The 19,241-nt window shown below is 44.1% G+C and overlaps 2 protein-coding genes across 7 annotated transcripts in view; one reads left to right on the forward strand and one right to left on the reverse strand.

Annotated features, from left to right (window-relative positions):
* Positions 1–953, forward strand: part of LOC105562426 (UNC93-like protein) — an 8,367-nt gene extending 7,414 nt beyond the window's left edge. For all 3 annotated transcript variants that reach the window (XM_012013261.1, XM_012013260.1, XM_012013262.1), the window contains one exon: positions 573–953. In XM_012013261.1, coding sequence (XP_011868651.1) covers positions 573–832 — 260 coding nt within the window. In that variant the 3' untranslated portion in view covers positions 833–953. The remainder of the gene's footprint in view (positions 1–572) is intronic.
* Positions 954–1,248: 295 nt separating this feature from the next.
* LOC105562429 (POU domain, class 6, transcription factor 1) overlaps positions 1,249–19,241 on the reverse strand; it is a 129,924-nt gene continuing 111,931 nt past the window's right edge. For 2 of the 4 annotated variants that reach the window (XM_012013266.1, XM_012013270.1), the window contains 11 exons: positions 18,853–19,033; positions 18,235–18,393; positions 17,879–18,070; positions 15,849–16,010; positions 14,829–15,079; positions 13,781–13,997; positions 11,121–11,301; positions 10,282–10,338; positions 9,289–9,372; positions 4,984–5,135; positions 1,249–4,638 (listed from right to left, as the gene is read on the reverse strand). In XM_012013266.1, the coding sequence (XP_011868656.1) occupies positions 4,514–4,638; positions 4,984–5,135; positions 9,289–9,372; positions 10,282–10,338; positions 11,121–11,301; positions 13,781–13,997; positions 14,829–15,079; positions 15,849–16,010; positions 17,879–18,070; positions 18,235–18,393; positions 18,853–19,033 (1,761 nt within the window). In that variant the 3' untranslated portion in view covers positions 1,249–4,513. The remainder of the gene's footprint in view (positions 4,639–4,983; positions 5,136–9,288; positions 9,373–10,281; positions 10,339–11,120; positions 11,302–13,780; positions 13,998–14,828; positions 15,080–15,848; positions 16,011–17,878; positions 18,071–18,234; positions 18,394–18,852; positions 19,034–19,241) is intronic. The other 2 variants (XM_012013267.1, XM_012013268.1) reach the window with 2 other exon arrangements.

Raw genomic sequence — 19,241 nt, forward strand, 5'->3', positions numbered from 1 at the left:
GCAAGAACAATATTGTGTAATTGAAACTAAGATTAAAAGTCTAGGAAAAAAGATAGGTTTAAATAAAAGTTTATAAATGCAAATACAGCTGTAGAATACAGCTGAAGATTTTATGTATTGGCATCTATTCGATCCGGCATCTATTACTACACGCAATACTGCTCTACTTATCATTCTACACAGCTGTATTTGCATTTATAAACTTTTATTTAAACCTATCATTTTTTCTAGACTTTTAATCTTAGTTTCAATTACACAATATTGTTCTTGCATGTTGTCTCTAGGTCACTCCGATCTCATTTTGCAGATATAAACTATAGAATGTTTGTATTAAGCAAATATTATCGTCATGTGACAGCTCTACATGCCAAAAATTAATGGAATATTTCGTTTTTTTCCGTTTTTTGATATAAAGTCGAGTAGGCTGACTTTCATTTTTGTGCGAACTTTAATCGTGTACAAGAATTTGCAATTCTGTAAAGCCAATTAAAAGATATCCTTATGTATAAAAATGTCGGTAAAACAGAGAGACTCCAGCATCACCTTAACGACTATTTGTTTGCGCTTTTCAGCATTAAGTGGTATATTATTTCCTGGTCGAGAGGAAGCAGCTTTCTCTAATTTCCGCTTATGGGAGTCCACTGGCTCAGTGATAACGTACGTGTACAGCCCCTATTTGTGCACTGGTACGAAACTGTATATTTTAATCGGGATACTGTGCGTTGGAATAGTTGGTTACGGTGTTATCGAGTGGTCAGGCATTCGGGCGGACAGAGCAGTGTCTGATAAGCCTGATTTCGAACTGATGGCTGAAAGAGAGATTAACCGGTAAAATATAAAAGCACTAGGTATCGTCTTTTTCAGCTGATGGAATTGTAGAAAACTATCGAGATTTGTATCTTTCAATGTTACCGAAAAGTGCCAAAAATATAAAAAAACTTTAAATATAAAAATATACTTGATAACAAATTTCCGAAACGCGCCTAAAATACTTCTCAATCATCTTAATATTAAGCGCGTCATAAAAATACGTGAGAAATAAATTGCGAAATCTACTAGATGTACCTGAAATTAATAAAATAAGACAAACGCGTAATCTTGAAAATAAAATGAAGAAGACGAGATTGAAAACAGTCCTACTTTGATAACTTGGTTGCAAATTGAAATAGAAAAAAGAAGAAACATACGTACGGTGTATGTGTGACTCATTTGAAAATCAATTGTTCGTGAAGAGTCATAGGTACGACCTTTTGTTATTTGTACCACAATATATGTTTTTATTTTATTTTTGTGGACACCTACTAAATTTTACACAGGTATTCGCTTAACGGCTAAGATTTCTTGTCCTTCATTTTAAATACGTAATTTAATGTTACATCATGTGCCTAGGTGCTAACATTCAAGCTAAAGCTACGGCTGCTTAGTTTAATTGTATACTTATGTGCTTAATTGCCGACTGTGTGCTTATTTCGTTGCCGAGATCAATTGATTCCCGCCTTCGAAGGCAGATTACCGAGAGTTACGTGACTTTCTCACGATCGACCGACGTTTTCCGATAGCGGCAATGTCGAATCAATTGACCGGCGAATTGTAGTTTAGCATTTTTAAATTGATTGTATCGTGATTATTAGCTTAGCTCTGCATTCATCGTATTTACAATTCAAGTTCTGCAGTTTAGTTATATACTTTATAAAACGTAGTAGGAACTTTGGTTTCGCTGGGCAATGTTTCATGAGCAGTTTCCTCTTATTGATTTGTAACTTTGTTTCGTGTCTCAACGTGGCTCTTTTTAGGGGTACTCATTTCCTCTTTATTACACGGTTATGAAGTATTTACCCGTTCTTGTTTCGTCTATTTTGAATTTACGAAAATTACCGGACAAGGCGAGCAATTCAGCTGGAAACTGCTATAAAACATTCGCCCGTGGATCTATCTTCCTTAATATGACACTCACGAATACAATTCACATTTTTTTTTGTAATACTCATGTTTATATTTTCGTAAGGATCTATTTCAATAGGAATATTTCAATTTCACGAAGAAAATACACATAATTCTTAAACCGTCTCTTCGCGTTTTTTTTTTATTTTTATCACTACCGCGGATCTTTCGACGCTCTGCCCCTTCTCTCCTTTTCTCCCCCTCTCCCATTTCTCGCTCGTATAACAAAATTTAATAACCGGAATATTTCTGTACAAACATTTTCGCTCTTTTATCAAAAAGGATAACATACGCATCCCACCCCTTAATAAAAAATTTTGAATTTTGCAATTTACTCCGTCGTATATCTGTTTTTCCAACCCTCACTCCATCCTCTTCGCGCCTTTCATACTCTCTTTTATTTATATAGTACATTTTAGGAACAGATCACTTTGCTCGTCTCAGGCTTAAAAGTAAAACCTTAAAATATTATTTACTTTTAGAAATTTATTATTTTTTAACCATGTAAATTTTCTTTGCATGAATTCAGCTATTTTATAGCTATGATAATAAAAGTTAATTATAATATTACAATGTCTAGGTATATCGTAATATGTACATGCTACCCTTGCGCCCCTAGCTACTCGTCAAGTTAGAGATTTCACAATATTATCGTAATGAATAGCCCATTATAAAGAGGATGAAGTACATTTTATGCACAGTTCTTACCCATTAAATGTACGCGTCTGCTAAGTATTAAGAAAACCGTAGTTTAAGAGCTTCGTTTAAATATCCTTTTGCGCGTGAAAACGTCTGCGGGCTGTCGATCGCTCGTGTCAAATGATTGTGTCAACGTAATGCAAATCAAACGTCTAAGAGTCACTATAATGCGCGAGGCGATTTTACATGGCCACGTTATTGATTTACGATTATGATCCTTTTATTAAGAGGGACATAATAATATGCATAAATAATTCTTCGATTTCAAAATCACGCGTCTGTAATATTTTTCACCGCACGCACACTCGAAGGAATTATTCGAGTGCTCTCGGTACACTTTCCTTTTCTTCCTTTCGCGCTTTCATTTTGATTTCAATTCCAAATCAAAACGAAAGAGACACAGACGCGTATTCTACGATCGAAGAATTACGTTCGTTCGAATATCCCGCAGATCGAAATCGAGCTCTGATATAAATCGAAGTTTTCGTCCGAGCTTTATCGTTATTCAGCGAATAAGCGGATCGCATATATGTATAGGAACGGAGGATGCGTGCTCGTTTATAACACGTATACGTCTTACATGGCAGATTATCACGGACTAGTTTTGCAGAAACTCGAATCTTGTCTGTCCCTAACTGTGTCTTCTTCTCTCTTTCTCTCTTTCTTTCTCTGTTTTCCTACAGGATTAAATATAACTTCAGGAGCGGCATGTGGTATATAATCGTTTATAGCATACTTTCAAAGACGTTATTGCATTATTTAGTCGCTAAAGGAATTTCATTGATTTCTAAATACACTTGTAATTTACACATCTCGCGCGCACCAAGAACTTTTGACCGATTTATCACCATGAAGCTATGAAAGAAATATTATCGTGCTCGTTATAACAGTGTATACATATGCAAGGGATGATTATAATCAATAGAGACGATGATTTTATTTTGTATTTGTTACCTAAGCGATATTTTTATTTGCGCAACTCAACGAGCGACAATAATACCTCGGGATCCCTCGTTCGAACACAGTCGTAGTCTTTACTGCGCGCGGAAGATCGCTACCCTTCCGAGTGTTTCCATTTTAAGTGCATTTCCGATTGTTCCGCCGTTTAATTAGGAATCAATTGTAGTTATTTGAACGTTCGCCGCTTACGTAGCATCTTTGTACGTAACCATGTTAAAGGTAGCTCTTCGTTATTTTTTTATTCGTGCGACGACTTACATATCTTCCCGCCTGGTTTTGATGGATCGTATTCCGAAAGACGTACATGCCCCGACAAGTGTTGCAATCAAGCAACCGCGGGTAATCAATTAATTAGAGGAGCCTAGAAGCGATTTTTCTATAGCTGACAAACCGTTGACGTAATTTCGACCGTCGAAGCATTTACGTCCATCGTTAGTGCTTACCAATTGCCGATAGTTCGTTCGAAACTGGATCAGTTAGTCAGTGTTTTCCGATATATATCTATGAAAATTGGAAGCGCGCGACGGATTGGTACCAAATGAGAGACAACGATTTCAGATTATCAATTTTCGATATTCGACTCATGTATACATCACATATTCGTAGATTAAAGCTATTTACATATATAGATGTCGTATACACCTGCGATCACAATATTCGAAGGACTTCGCTTCGATCTAGAATCGATCCTTCCGCGCCGGAGCGAATTTGATAAATGTGGCTTTCTATAAAGTAAACGCCTTTCCATACTTATTCCGTAACAAACTACGGAGAACTGCTCTCGCGCCAGAACTGTTTATTTATGCTAGAGGAAACGCGAGATTGGACAATTTCACGAAACGTATTCTTCATCGTCCGTAGTTTGAAGCCTTTCTCATATGCTTCCCGATTGCTCGGTAGACGTAGTCCTTTCCTATACGACGCCCTTCGACATCATCCGCACCGTATTCTTCAGAGCTTGTCTCTTGTTGCAGAACCAGATTCTTATCACCTCCCTATCGTATCCTAATCGATGCGCTAAAGTTGTGATTTCGTTACCTGGAAAAGAAAGAGAACAGAAATCCTTCCAGTGTGTTAAAAGATGCACGAGGTAGCGCCGGAAGAGAATTTGTAGGAATTGCTAGAATTTCTGTAACCGGGAAACGTCTCATGTTTCCAACTCAACGCTCACAGTTACTAGTTAAAAACTATAAAATCCACTACTGCCTCTTTTGTGACCTGATTAGTACCACATTTCAAATAATAGATAGAATATCACGAAATTACATTAGATTACACGCAATTTCAATGTAAATAAATAGGAGTTTTATTAATTTTATACAGGGTAGGCTTCTTGTAGTAGCGAGAGGCTCTAATCGTAGCTAAAGGTAGAATGGTACTAACCAGTAGGATGAGTGTTCCTGTCGAAATGTGCGTTCAGCAATTCCAGAGCCTGGGGCGTAAAGGAGGTCCGCCGTTTCCGCTTCTTGCTCGGTTCGACCCCGATGAAGTCCGTCAGATGATTAACGCCGCTCTTGTACCTGGAATCAGATGCACTACTCTTGCTCGAATTCGGAAGATTGCATCATCGGTGCTTACATTAACGCTTACACTAAACGCGTTTACACTTTCGTGAAAAATGTATACTGTACGCTACGATGCTACGAGTCGCGAAATAGGATCCCGTTTAAAGGTCCGACCGGTTAATCGCCATGTTTTTACAATAATTAATTACGTCCGCGAGTCTACATCGAATTCGAAATCTCTCCTGCGGTTTATGAAATATTGTTATAAATCCAATATGAAAAAATAATTCTGTTTACTGTTTTGCACGTTCGTAATTACGTTAGCGCGAAATAGGATACTGATTAAAAAAGGAAATCACCCGGCGTCACGATATTCGTGCTCGGACACGTTCGGTCGCAAATATCCCGTCCCGGTATTGGATTTTTCCCCGAGTACACACCCGGGTTGATTCACGAGTCGAAACTTACTCCACGTATCGCGAAACAGAGCCCTGCGGTGGCGGCGACGACGGTGGCGGCGTCGACTCAAATAAAATTAGCGATCAAATAGCCGCGCGGCGCACTCAAGCTCGAACTCGCATCTCATTCGTTATTCAAGTTCATGCGAAATCTCGAGCAATTTTTATATTCAAATATCGTCCGTTTCCACGATTCCTTTAGCGTTTTTCACTGGCAGAACCGGTGTGCACCGAGTGCACACTTTGTGCATAGCCAATTCTTGTATTTAAGGATCGTAATTAAATACCTTTTGAAATACTTCTTTTAGCCAGTAAAATGATCTGTGCGGCATCCATATGAATCATTTTTCGGATAGATAGCTTTTGAACATGTATTTAAGACGACCTTAGATAAGAATTGACTATGAGAACAAGCCTTAGTGCGCGCACTAGTTCTGCTATTAATTATAAGATGATATGAGCAAGCGCTTCGATCTCACCATGCACTTTTATGAATACCGAGCGGTTATTTCTGACCGTATCTATTTTTTAGATTAATACCCTATTTCTAAGATTCTGAATTTGATGACTTTTTATCGATCAAATAATTCATGAAGAGTCATAAAATTTTTGAATCATGTCTTTTACAAGAAATAAAGTATTACAGTAATTAAAAAACAAATAGCAACGATCAGAAATAACTGCTCGGTAGTTCTAGCGTTAATATTACATTTTCTAGCTGCATCAAGGACATTATTTTATAGCCATCAACAGTTCTCATAAAATTAAATTAGATATTCCCGTAAGATTTATTCGCCAGCCTGAATAAATTTTCTATATCCGTTTGCTTAAGCTCGCTATTTTTATTGTAGAACGGAATAAGGTCAAGTAGATTAATATAAAATTTTAAATAATCGCATTGATCGTCAAACAATGAAATCGACGGACAATGAATTCGTTATTTTGCCGCCGTTATTCTAATTAAATTAACACGAGATATTAACTTGTAATAACTAGGAATTTATCATCGAGGGATCAATGTCCGTCATGCGGCTCTGTCGTATATCGTATTTCATCCTGAGATCTATTTGCTCGAACGACCCGCAAGAAATTGAGGAAAGATCTCCAGAGTCTCGGGTCGAGAGTACGCCAACTTTTTCTGGGGGTCGCGCGACCGGTCGACATAATTTCATTTGACGGGGCTAGCATTATCGGGCGCGGCGCGATATGGAAAAAGCTCGCGGCCGCGACAGTAAACAGGAGAACTTCCGTCGGGACTCCCGGGTGAGCGATGAGGGAAGCGGGTACGGGCGAGGTCGGGGAGGCCCGATGGTGGCGCGCGGTCATAGGTATACGGTCGCGCGGTGCCAGCTCCAAATTTATGTTTTTAATTTAACTCCGAATGACCAACTGTCGAGTCGAAAAAAGTACACGGCGGGCCATTAGCATCGCGCGGTAATATTTCGTCGAATTCGCGAAAACAATATGCTAATGGAGAAGTCGGCGGGCGCGCGAAGAACCGACGCGACGATTCGACGGGGGTTTGGATGTCACGTCGCTGGTGTGCGTCGGTGACCGGTGAGCGCGATGGAGACCCGAAGGGCCCGGGGGTGGAGGCAGGCGAAGAAAGACGAGGCAAATAAACGTGAGTTAATACGCGAGGGAACGCGAAAGCTGCGTGTAAGCTCGGGGGGGTGCGTGGGTGTTACGCATCGCTGTTGCGTACAGGAGGAGGATGAGAGACGCGCGGGGAAGTTTGAGCGAAAGGAAGAAGAAAGACGGGAGCTGAGAGGGAAGGAGGATCCGGAGGCTGCGTGAGAGCAGAAGGAGAGACGGAGAGAAAGAGAGAGAGAGAGAGAGAGGAGCGCGCTCCGCGCCGCGATGCCGCTGCGGGTAAGAGCGAGGTGACGGCGGCGGTGGCGTGTAGGTAGGAGGAGCGACGCCGGGGGGGAGGTACATCAGAAACCTGATTTTAATTAGTCCACAGTTTAATTACTCGGCAGATAAATCGTGCACGTGCACCGCATAAACTAGCCGCTTTCATTTTTCCCGGACGCGGCCGGCGCGGCGCACGGTCGACGCTTAGCTCTACGCCGCGCGAATGCAGGATGGGTCATTGTTGCTCCGGCTTGCCCCCGTGAAAAGAGAAACGACCGTGCCCGCGCCCGCTTCCGTCATCGAATGATTCGATTATTCCGCGCCGCGCTTCCGCGCCTGTTTTTCTTTCATGGCTCGTAGCGTAGCTATTATCGCTGCTCTCGCGGACGATCGCCAAGCATTTCGCTTTTATGCGAGTAAACACGGGCTGTTTAATGCAGCCCGTATTTCTTCTTCTGGTTGACTTATTCCCGCGATCGCGAATGTAGGCACGAAAACTCGCGAGCGGCACCGTCTCGCGGCCCCGCGCTCGTATTCATATTCCTCAGATTTAGCGCCGTAGTCGAGCTCGCACGCACTTTTTTTCTTGTACTCTTGCACGAGAAGAATTACGCAGCGATATTTAAGCTAAGTGGACAACCGAACGCGAATATTTCTGGCGAATTCGATTGCTCGCACTAGTGCGCACTGCGTCGCACTAAGGCCTGTTTACAGTCCATTTTTATATTTAACCTTGTCTTCAATACACGTTCAAAGAGTATTTAGCCAGAAAACGATCCGCGTGGATGCTACACGGATTATTTTACTGGCTACGAAATTTCCACAGATATTTAAGACGATCCTTAAACATGAGAATTGACTGTAAACGAGCCTTAGTGTGGGCAAACAGAAATGCAAGTCGATAACGTAAAGCCTGATCTACCATGTGCTCTTTGCATCTAGACACGTTCTATACGTAGTCAATAAACACGTTTAAAGAATTTGCGCAAGTGGATAAACTGTACACCGTACAATCGTACACTATCGATACAAATGTTTCAAGCGTTTCGATTCGTTTGTATAAAATGGAATGTTTCTAGGCGCGGAGAGCACGTTGCAGATCAGGCTTAAATACTACCCAACTGTGAACGAGTTTAATCTTATTTGTAAAAAAAAATCAGCGCGAGAGAGTGAAGAGCGCGCTGGCGCCCCGATGTCAAAACCGCGTCGCGGCGCGTTTTAATCGCAGCGCGGCTGTACACGGATTCCTGATTAGCCCGCGGCGTAAAGTTCATTAGATTTTATCGTCTCGTAAAATTTACACCTCGCGGATACGCAGCTCTCGGGGGCCCCGAGATTCTCAGGGAGGCCCGGTAGTAACTTTCGCGTCACAGCGCCGAGCCACCGTGGCCGCCGCTCGAGCGGGCAGCCGCCTCGCGATCGCGCGCGGTAACGGTTTCTCCCATTCTAATTAACATTCCACATATTTATTAAACGGATCCGCAATTAATCAGGTGGATTCAATTAGCGAATTACCAATTAGCACGCACGCGTTCGCACGCTCTCGTGCCGGCGCGACGCGCGGACGCGGAGTCGAGGCCGCGTCGGACGATTGCGAAATAATCAGAAATACAACGTTAGGGCTTGATTTGCAATGGAGAACGTCTCCCTCTCTCCTCCCCCTCCCCCCTCCCTCCCTCCACCCTCGATTGGAGAATTTTAGTTGTTTATATTAATTATAGAGCGTTTGTACGGCACGTCGAAAGGAACGTTGTGTTTACGATACTGTGTTCCGGCATCGATAAGTGCATCTTTTCTCGGAGGAAAAAGCACTTTCCCACGGTAATCGCGCGGTAATTGTTAAAGTTGGTATCAGGAGGATTACTTACCTCTCTTCAGCCTCCTTCATCCACCTCTCGAGAACGGGCTTAATTTTCTGCGCGCTTTTCGGCGTGATGTCCAGCTTTTCGAATCTAAAGTCAAGAACAAGGCTTGATCCATTTCTTCTCGGGAAAAGTGGCAAGGGGGAGGGGGATGAGTGTGTCGAGAAAAGACGACAAGGACGTAAAAGGATTAAGTCAATCCAGAAGCAAACTTCTAGCGCGACATATACTAAACAATCTGTCCAAGTACTCTTGGAGAAACTTGAGGTCGTTGAAACTTCTTCTCAACGCTTGCTTCTCGCCCTTACGTCTTTGTCCCACTAAAGGAGCACTAAGAGGCATGCATTGATTCAATAACAGGACATTGACAATGCGTGCATGCTTTAAGGTTTGGTGATGCCGTGTATGATGTTGCCAACGCGCTGCGCAAACGCTCGTTGTTGCGGGCGAGCGAAATGAATCCGATCCCGATCGAGTCACGGCGGTGAAACGATTCGGAGCGTAGACTCGGCGGAATGTCAGAAGAGTCGCGAAATCCTCGGCTTCGTTCTATCCTTTTATTCTTAGCGCGTTGGCGACATCATGCCCAAGTTTGCCAATGCCCTGGCTCGAAGAGAGTTAATTTTAGAAGTGCTCCTTTCGCATTTCTTTTCCGAACGGAATTAGAAATTAGTGAGAGTGCTTGTGCAGCTATACCCAAATATGCCTGCCGGTTCTAAGCGGGAGAGGACTGATCGCGCAAATCGGTCGAACGCAAATGAAGAAGGGGATGAGAGGAAGACGACTGGCGTCTCTACCTCACTTTATGCACCGTTCGTTTCAACGAAACTAACGCGATTAGGTGGCTGTGTTTTTTTTTTCTCAAAATTCCTCATCTCGAGAGAATCGTCGGAAAATTCGTGCTCGATTTTCCATTGTTGGGTATAACTGCGGTTTCTTAAAGGATTTTAGAGTTTTAGATCTTTAGGTAAATTAAGTAGCATGGAGGGGTGAACGTACGTAGCTTGCTGCTGAGAGGCAATCTGCGAGGCAGCGTACATCTGGGTAGCCAGGGCACTGGGGAACAATCACCAATGCTTATGTTAGTTGATACGATAAGAATTTTCCAAGTGGTATAAACATTTTTTTCTCTTTGCTTGCTACCGGCATTACCACGGTGGTTCCCATTCGCATTTCGAAGACGCATCCCGATCGAAAGACGACGGGGAAGGTAAGCAGCGATAACAGTCCGGTGATCCTACGTCCGCGAAGAGTCAAGCGTCGGGTATCGTACGTTCGGCAATGTATTGGGTTTGCGTAATTTTTGCGGACACGCGGCCTCTATTTTCGCATCAAGTTCACTTTAATAACTCGATCTGGATTAAATTGCAGCATAAATCAGGAACCATCGTGGCGGAGTGCGGTATAAGTAAGTTCATGGCACCTCAAAATTGGATAATGCACCTGCGAAAGCTATGTTAGACTCCCTTGAACGAATTTAAGACGTTGCGGTAAATGATAAATAATGGAAAAAAAAATCGCGTGGGAAAAAAACAATTTTGTACAGTAACGGATGGTTGCTGTATAAAATTATTTTATTAACTCGAGTGGAAAACGTAAAACTGCTTCGAGATTCTCTTAGCTTTACGTTCGGGCGTTCATTCCTAACGGAAAGAGATGCTGTCGCAAGGCCATCGAACACGGACAGCTGGATCTGGTTTTGCTACTCTGAACAAATCTCAACCCTTTCTACGCCATTTCCAGTGACCTGGCACACTGTCGTTTCGCATTTTATTGAATTCTCATTAGCGGTGTCTGCTTCGACGAACGCGAGGAGGACGATGTAAGCGACAACTAACCTGCATATGGCACTTTGGCTGTAAGCGGGGCCCTCGGTGACGCTCAGAGCCTGACCAACTTGGGTCTGCGTCAGACCCAGAGACAGTCTACGCAGCTTAAAGACCTTGGCGAACTCCTTGATCTCATCCAAATTGATTCCGTCGACTACGTTGTTAGTAGCCTCGTTGATCGTTGGTTGATCTATAATAAAAATTCATTCCATTCCTATCACAAATAGATGAAAAGGCTACGACAAATTGTTACGAGTCCCCGGTACTACGACTTTTATCGTCTCGTGGCAAGATAAGTCTGACGTCACGCCAAATTCATTCCAAGTCAATGAATTAGCGATGATCCAAGCTTCGAAATAATATCCTCAGTCCTCTTTCAACCCTTTGAAGCACGGAGTAACATATACGTTACACACCTCGCGAAATTTAATAAATCTACACCTCTTTCACTCCGATGTCTTTATTACTTCATATCCAGAAGGTTTTTGGTTCGCTAAGTCTAAGTCTGAAGTCGAAATTGTAAAATTATCGACGATTGACTCAATATAGTAGCTCGAAATTAAAGTTTTAATTTAAAAAATTTGTTCTCTTTAAGAGATGTCCTGTGGTCACAAAATAATTCCGAAACTAGATATCTGGGGGGTTTTTGATTGATTTTTAATCTGAAGTCAAAATTTGAAAAAATGGCGAATCCAACATAAAGAGTAAAAATTACAAAAATGGAAGCAATTTACGTAGAATTCGGAAGTTTTCCAGGTTGCTGATTGCATACATGAGGTCAGAAAATCTGCATTTGACTTTTGTAATTCTGACATCAGACTTGTAATAAGCGGCCCAAGAAACCCTTAAATATTAAGTTTCAAACAAATCGGCTGAAAGGAAAAATGTACGCTTCAAAGGGTTAAATTTCTTTGCTTATCGGGGACACTTGAAACTCCTCTATCCTACAGAATGGCAATACAAATTGCGATAAAATATATATACAAATGGCGTCGCGTGCTGGCTGCGGAAACGACACCGGGCCGGTCGTGAACGAAATGAAATATTCCTAGTTCAAGGGTGAACGCGATAAGCGAGTCTCGCGTCGCGCGTGGTCAGTTTTGTGGCGATACTAATGATGCATTTTGAGCAGATTAGTGATCCACTGGCGCTCATTCGAGCGCACGTTTCAATCGATTCGTCGGAATGCAACGGAGCTCCGGCGAGAAGGCTGCCTAATGACATCAGGCGGCTTCGTTAAAGCAGCTCGCGAGCCACCACCGATTTCTCTCGTAAATCTGTCACCCCGAATGTACGTACGAATGCAATAGAAATGCCCACATACTCGACCAGTTCGCCTGGTTTCTGCGCCGCGCAATAAACTGCGAGTCCTTCTTCCGCGACGCTGTTTCTACGATCGTTAATTTCTGATCAAGGCACCTGAGTACTTGGCGCGCTTCAAACAAAAAGCTGCGAGCAAGTTATATGACGCGGCCGTGACACGATAAATAAAGGAATAAGAATCGCGCGAGGCGCAGCGTTCGATTCGCAAAGTTAAAATGATCGTGGCTTTGACGGTGATTGCGGTTCGACTTGCTTCCACGTTTCGTGCGCATTACAAATTGCATAAACAAGACGACTACGACGCGAGTGATGGCCAATAATCGCTGAAGCTTAACAACGAGATGTACAAATGTCACAACTCGACGTTCCAGGTGCAACAGTCTATTTATTTTCGCTCGCGCAAAGGCAGTGAATGAGGGAAAAATTAGGAAAGCCGTTTTCATCGCGCGACACGCCGCATCCTGGGCCCAGCGCGAGAAATTCTATCTTTGAATTTCTATCGGGGGAGGGTGAACAAGGGCAAATATTTATGAGATAATACTCGCATCTGACACTGGCAATTGAGAATCGTTAGGCTTCGCGCGCCGAATGATTATTCCATCGCGTCAGGCTGACGGAGTGCCCAGTCTACGCGGTGATTGTGAGTTATTAAAATTATTGTCAGCCAACGCGAGGTTACGCGCGCTGCTGGAATCTTTATGGCTTCCTAGAAGGGGCAGTAAGGAACGAACTAATGCCCCGTAATGAGTCCAGTATACGATATCCTATTACAGTTGTCAAGCGTTCTACGATCGATGCGCGTTCGAAATGTTATTTTCCAGTTTCGTGCGCGCGTCGAGCATTAAACCGCTCTCCTTCCGCGACGACGGCAGGGCAGTTTGCGCGTCTAAGCGACCGTAAGAATCGAATGCGCGCCTCAATAATCGGAGGCGTGCACGCTCGAGGATTTGCGCGACCGGTCGCGTTTAACTCCCTGTCAAAAATCTCATGAGAATGTGACAAGTTGGCAAGATAAAGATAAGGAGCGCGTTTGCATCTGGTAATTGCTTCTTTAAAAGTGATCATTATGCATGCAATCGCGCTTGTCGACATTAGCGAGTGTGCCTCGTGCAAGCGAGTGATTGCGTTATAGGAAGATGGTGTGTCTCCGGCGAAAATTGTAATTAAAAGCTGTCAAGGAGTAACGCGGCTACCCCGGGGGCGCAGCTCGATTATCATTTACGCGCCCGACGTCGCGTTTTAAACGCCCCGTCGAGTACCGCAAGCCAATTGACACAGATCATTTCGACTTTCGACCCCGTGGGTTAATATCGCCGGAAAGGAGAGGAAAATAAGCTGCGTCTTACTCGGCGAATCATTCAGGAGATCGTCCTCCTCCTCCTTCGGACTGTGCATACTGCTCGGGGACGCCTTTACTCCGGCACCGCCGGGCCCGTGCGTCGTCGTGATAGTAATCTCGCCGTTGCTGGCAGCCAATCTGTTCAAAGCGGATGCGGCGGACACCACGGATTCGTTCAATGGCGACGACTGCTCCGGCCTCTCCCTGTGATGTTTTTCCGTCGGCTGTCAACACAATGCGGTAATAGGGACGGATTAGTAGCTCACCCGGGGGACGGGAGCCGCTCCTCTTCCACGTCAATGCACTTAATAATGAGACCCGGGTACCTCGAATCGAGACACTTTAGAGTCTAATTAGTGGAAGGTATGCCGTACGCCGATACGGAATACTTTCTTAACGAGATCACTCGGCATTGGGAATTATTCTCGTTGTTTCGCCGATCTTGCCAGCGGAGTCGGCGCCGCGCCGGAAATGGAAACTGCACGGTTCGGCCGTGCATCGCGATCCGATAGAAATCCGTTTACATCGTTAGAAAAAAAAAAGAAAGGAACAAAAACGGAAAAGAGGAGCGCGAGCGCGAAGGTATTTATTCTCTTTGATTCGCACGGCAGTGTTATTCGTTGATGGAAGGTTAACTACACTAACGGTTATAGTTGAAATTATTGAGAAAGTGAATAACATCGTATATATATCGCACGGCCACTAGTGAGATGAAACGTGAAATGCATGCGGTTTTCGGAACAATACAACTATATGCGCGATATCACGAAAATATCAAGCTTATTGTAAAAGGAAAACATTGCTATTTTAACAAGCAGTGATATGTCTATCAATTTTGTTGATAGCACCATGACACGTGGTATCCCGCTATTTCATATCTGCGAAAACAACCGCGTGATCACGTAAGGCTATGTAATTACTGTAAATGCCAAATTATTGCGAAGCCGGCGTCGACGTTAGACCGTAAAATACTTGTTTCGTTTCTCAGCGTTCCTCGCGCGCATTACCGATAAGGTTTTGACAGAAAGACGCTGAAAAGAGCGAGCCGTACGTACTGTGTAATGATTCATATGCGAGGTGTGTCGGTGGTGCTGTTGAGGCGACGTCGTTAAAAGCGGCTGCTGAGAGGCCTGGACGGCCTGTACAGCCTGCGCCGCCTGCGCCTGTGCCGCCTGGGCAGCCTGAAGCAGTTGCTGAGGCTGCATCGCGCTCAGAAGTTGCTGGCTCGCCGAGCTATTGCTCAGAAGATGCGGCAGAGCGGCGGGGTTCAGTCCTAATCCCGACGCCAGGCTGGGGCTCGTGGGAACTGATAAAAGGACAAGTAGACGCGCGTAGTACGACATCCGATGCCGCGTTAATCGCAATGTAAATGCGACAGCGCTAATTGAATGCACTCGGACATTTTGATAAAATGCCTCGTCGTCAAAGTTAACGTTGCTCGCGGGCCATTGATTCGATCAAGAGGATGCGACTTAACGTCTCGAGCGCTGTGGGCGCCCAGCGTGCTTTCTTTCTGAATCTTCCGATTTTTCTGTGGTGCAATTAATATTTGGAAAGATAAGATCGCGAGCACGAGAGGATCACAAGTATTTCAATAAAAGTCCTACGTCCAATTATATACATCGCAGAATCACTCGACATCTTGTAAGACTCGCGCGGAAAACATACTCCGACGACTGCAACGCTTATTAGCGTGGTCTGATTACGTAGAACGCACCGCTGAACTGTTTCGTATTGAAGAATTAATTATTTAACTGGATATTCCTGCGACATTATAGATTTAGCAGATGCAAAGTAATCATTTATATTATATATACACGTATTATTTGGATACTTCGTTCAATTATGTAAGAAGAGTAAAAATAACAATTTAATTTTACGATGAATAGGTAATAACATTCTAATAAGTTGAAATGCGTTAAAATACATCTTAGCGAAATATATGTTGTACGACTTCATAGAAACGGAATTATATTTGCACGGTGACGCGTAAAGGTGGATATATTAAACGTCTTACGATAATATCGGACACGCGGCACGAGAAAACGTTACAAATAGACCAGTGTTGAACTTACCATTGCTCGTAGGCGTACTAAGCATATTCTGCGGTTGAGCTAGAGATTGGAGATTCGCCAGTGTCGTAGAAACTACCTGGCCGTTACTGAGCGCCAAGTTCACCATTTGATTGTTCGTGACGTGGCTGACCGGTATAGTCAAGATGGTTTGGGTAGCGATCCCTGAGGAATGAGAAAGATTTTTTGTTTTGAAGAAAAAACATGCGCGCGCTTCTCACCGACGGGAGAACCGTCGCGGGATCAAGAGTGACGATGGGCAATTGATTATGTGCGGCGTTCGAAAATGCTGCGCGATCGTATTTCGAATCAATAGATACTTCATTTCCATTATGAACATAGTCCACGCGTCGTTGATCCAGGATGGGTAGTAAAGTTATCAGAGTCTCATAGAGGGATTATTAGGCAACCCATAGGGCAGGTAACCTCGCAGGCTAGCGTAGTTGGCAAACTATTATCGTCATCTTAATAGTGGGTACAGGTACTGGTACTGGACTGCGCTGCGAGAAGGACGCCTAATCATACTTAGAATAGTTTCGGGATTACCTCCAGCTCCGCTAATCTGATTACCCTGTACACGCGCTTAATATGATTACTGATCATGAGTACGTACCCGTGTTGCCACCTACAGCTAAGCTAAGCAAATCCCGTATTCCGAACAGCCATAAAAGTTTCACGTTCTGAGGTAAGGTCAACCGACAATCCGATTAACGTGCAGTTCAAACCGAACGATAACGCGCCCGCGCCAATACTTTCACTGTTGATTCACGGTCCCCCTGACAAGAGTGTAATGATATGAAAATATTTTGTTTATCCGAGCACGCCCGCGATAGCAATATAATATTTGCTTTTCGTTTACGCGTCGCCGTCTATTTAGAGGCGAAGGAAAAATTCTCTTCAACACTTTTAGGAATATTGGAGATTTATTTATATCCGAGGGATAAAGAACGTATTCGTATCGTGTTATCTCCAATTTCCACGAATCAAGGCGTACACGACCTCCCCGTGTATTTTAATCCTCGCCGCTTTTCGGGTCTTAATCGTCCGCGCGATAAAATCTCGGACGGCTGATATCACTTTAAATAAAGCCACGGACATATTCGCGCGGACAATAATTTCTATGAACGACAACCTATTGACCGCACTCTCGAGCACTCCTCGACTCATCCTCGCCGACACTCGATGTCTATCAGAGACCAATCGAGCGTTAGTCAGTTACCATCGATTGAGTCGAAAAGCAGTGCAAACATTATTTGCCGCCACGTAACTCGTCATCCTACCGCGGCCGGTCCATATCCACGAACTTCAATCCACTTAGGCGGAATCCCAAAGTTCTCCTTCTGCCTCCCGTCCTTCGCCCTCCTCCGCGCTCTCTCTCTCCCCCCACTCTATCTCCCTCTCTCTCTCTCTCTCTCTCTCTCTTCTACCCTTTCTCTCTCTTTCTCTCTCGATTGCTAGAATAGGAACCTAACTTGGTAGAAACGAAGTTAGCGCGGACCGCAATCGATATAATAGCGGCCGAATCCGCGGAGCTGCGATGTCCAGCCAGTGAGTGCTAGGGCTAGGAGTGCGAGGGGTGGAAGGACGGAGCCGAGAAAGGAGGCAGGATGGGGTGGGATTCGTGAGGTTGGAGAGGGGTAGTGAGACGTTAATTATACATTGAAATTAGTTGCAGAGTTTGCCCTGTGCTCGGCGAGGCAGTCTAGGACCACTAAGTATGGACGACGGGCCGGCCTTAGTCCGAGCTCTGGTCAGAGATAGTCGATATTATATTATATATCGGCACATCTTGATTGCACAACATTATGCGCCGGCACAGCGCCGGGTTATGTGTTCCGTTCAGCGGACGCGCGATGATTTTATGCGTGGCAACCGTCGATGGAATTTTGATTGATTGCAATTTCGGCTGTAATCTCGTAGATTGTTCACCGGTAATTCGGATCAATATTACGACGGTAAGGTACGCAAGAAAGAGGCTCATCGGTCCACGTTGGGGAGCAACGCTGAAATTGTAGAGTGCTGGTGTGACTTACCTTGCGAAGTGGGGATAAGAAGCTGAGCCCCTTGAATGCCCTGGACCAATTGACCAGACGTTAGGATGAATTGAGGCATCGCGACCGGTTGCGGTTGAGATAATAGCTGAGGTAACGTTGCCATTGGGGCTGAGCTAGGTGGCAAAAGGTGGGGACCCGCTGTCGTACTCGAGGCCGTTGGTATCGTTCCGCCTGAGAATATAAATTAACGAATTCACCGCATTAGATTATCTCTTATCATCCGACTCTTCAGCCTCGATTAATCTCCTTTCCGAGCTTGCGTAACCGCTCGTGTTTACGACCTCTATTTCGATTCGAGAAAGTCGATCGCAACAATCTCGATTTACGCTTCTTACCTGACGAGCTGACGGTTAGATTCAACGGAGTATTGATCAGCTGATTATTGGTTAATCCCGCTGTCATCCCCTGAAGACCGGCGGCCAGTGACGCGACTTGTGGGAGATTTTGCAAATTCGCTAAATTCTGAAGATTCTGAAGTGTCACCATGCCGGCCACTACGCACACAATTCCAATGGTAAGAGAACAATGCCGACATCGGGGATCGTACGCGGAGAGAATTTTCTCTTCGAGTTTATCCTGAAAATCAGGCGATCGCGTGGAACAACGTGGCATTTTCAACAACTTTACGAGAGTTTTGAAAACTTTACCATACGTTTTACTAGCAAAATGTATAACCAAGTGTAATTACCAGTGAAACGTATGGTAAAATTCTCCAAAGTGCCGTCTTGTCCCACGTAATTCTCAGGATCGATTTTAAAAGGCATAAAATTCACAAGGCTCTGACGTGAAATCTCAAATACCAAGTATCAAAGGATGTAAGAGCCAAGACATTGCGAAAAATTTACCTCAGCCAGGGATGGAACTTGGACCTCCCCTCGAAAATTCTCTCCGTGCGCAAGCCGATAAAATTTCGTGTCCGTAAAGGACCGCGTAATTTCAGTCCTCGCACTTACTTGTCCCGTTTAGGTGAGCTTGCGCGACCGCCGCGCGTTTCGCTTGGTGGAGATTCTCGGGTGACAGGCTCCGTCGTCTCTTCCGTGAATTCTTTATGTCATCTATCATCATTTGGTGCTCGTGGAGTGCGCCACCACCTGTCGCCGGCTCGGGACTTCCAGCGCTACTCCTGTCGCTGTCCTGTAACAGATATATATATTCACATGTACGATAGATATATATATACATATATATATATAATCACGCCAGATTGAAATTCAATCACCTTCGATTTGCACGAGGTCGCACAATAGTCGCGAGAAATTTCGTCAATTGAATTGAATTATACCACCACGTTGAATTAAATTACACTACTGTCCAATAATAATAATACTAATTAAATGTGTAT

The sequence above is a fragment of the Vollenhovia emeryi genome, unplaced genomic scaffold, assembly GCF_000949405.1.
Source record: "Vollenhovia emeryi isolate VEMERY1.0 unplaced genomic scaffold, V.emery_V1.0 DF939188.1, whole genome shotgun sequence".
NCBI lineage: Eukaryota > Metazoa > Arthropoda > Insecta > Hymenoptera > Formicidae > Vollenhovia > Vollenhovia emeryi.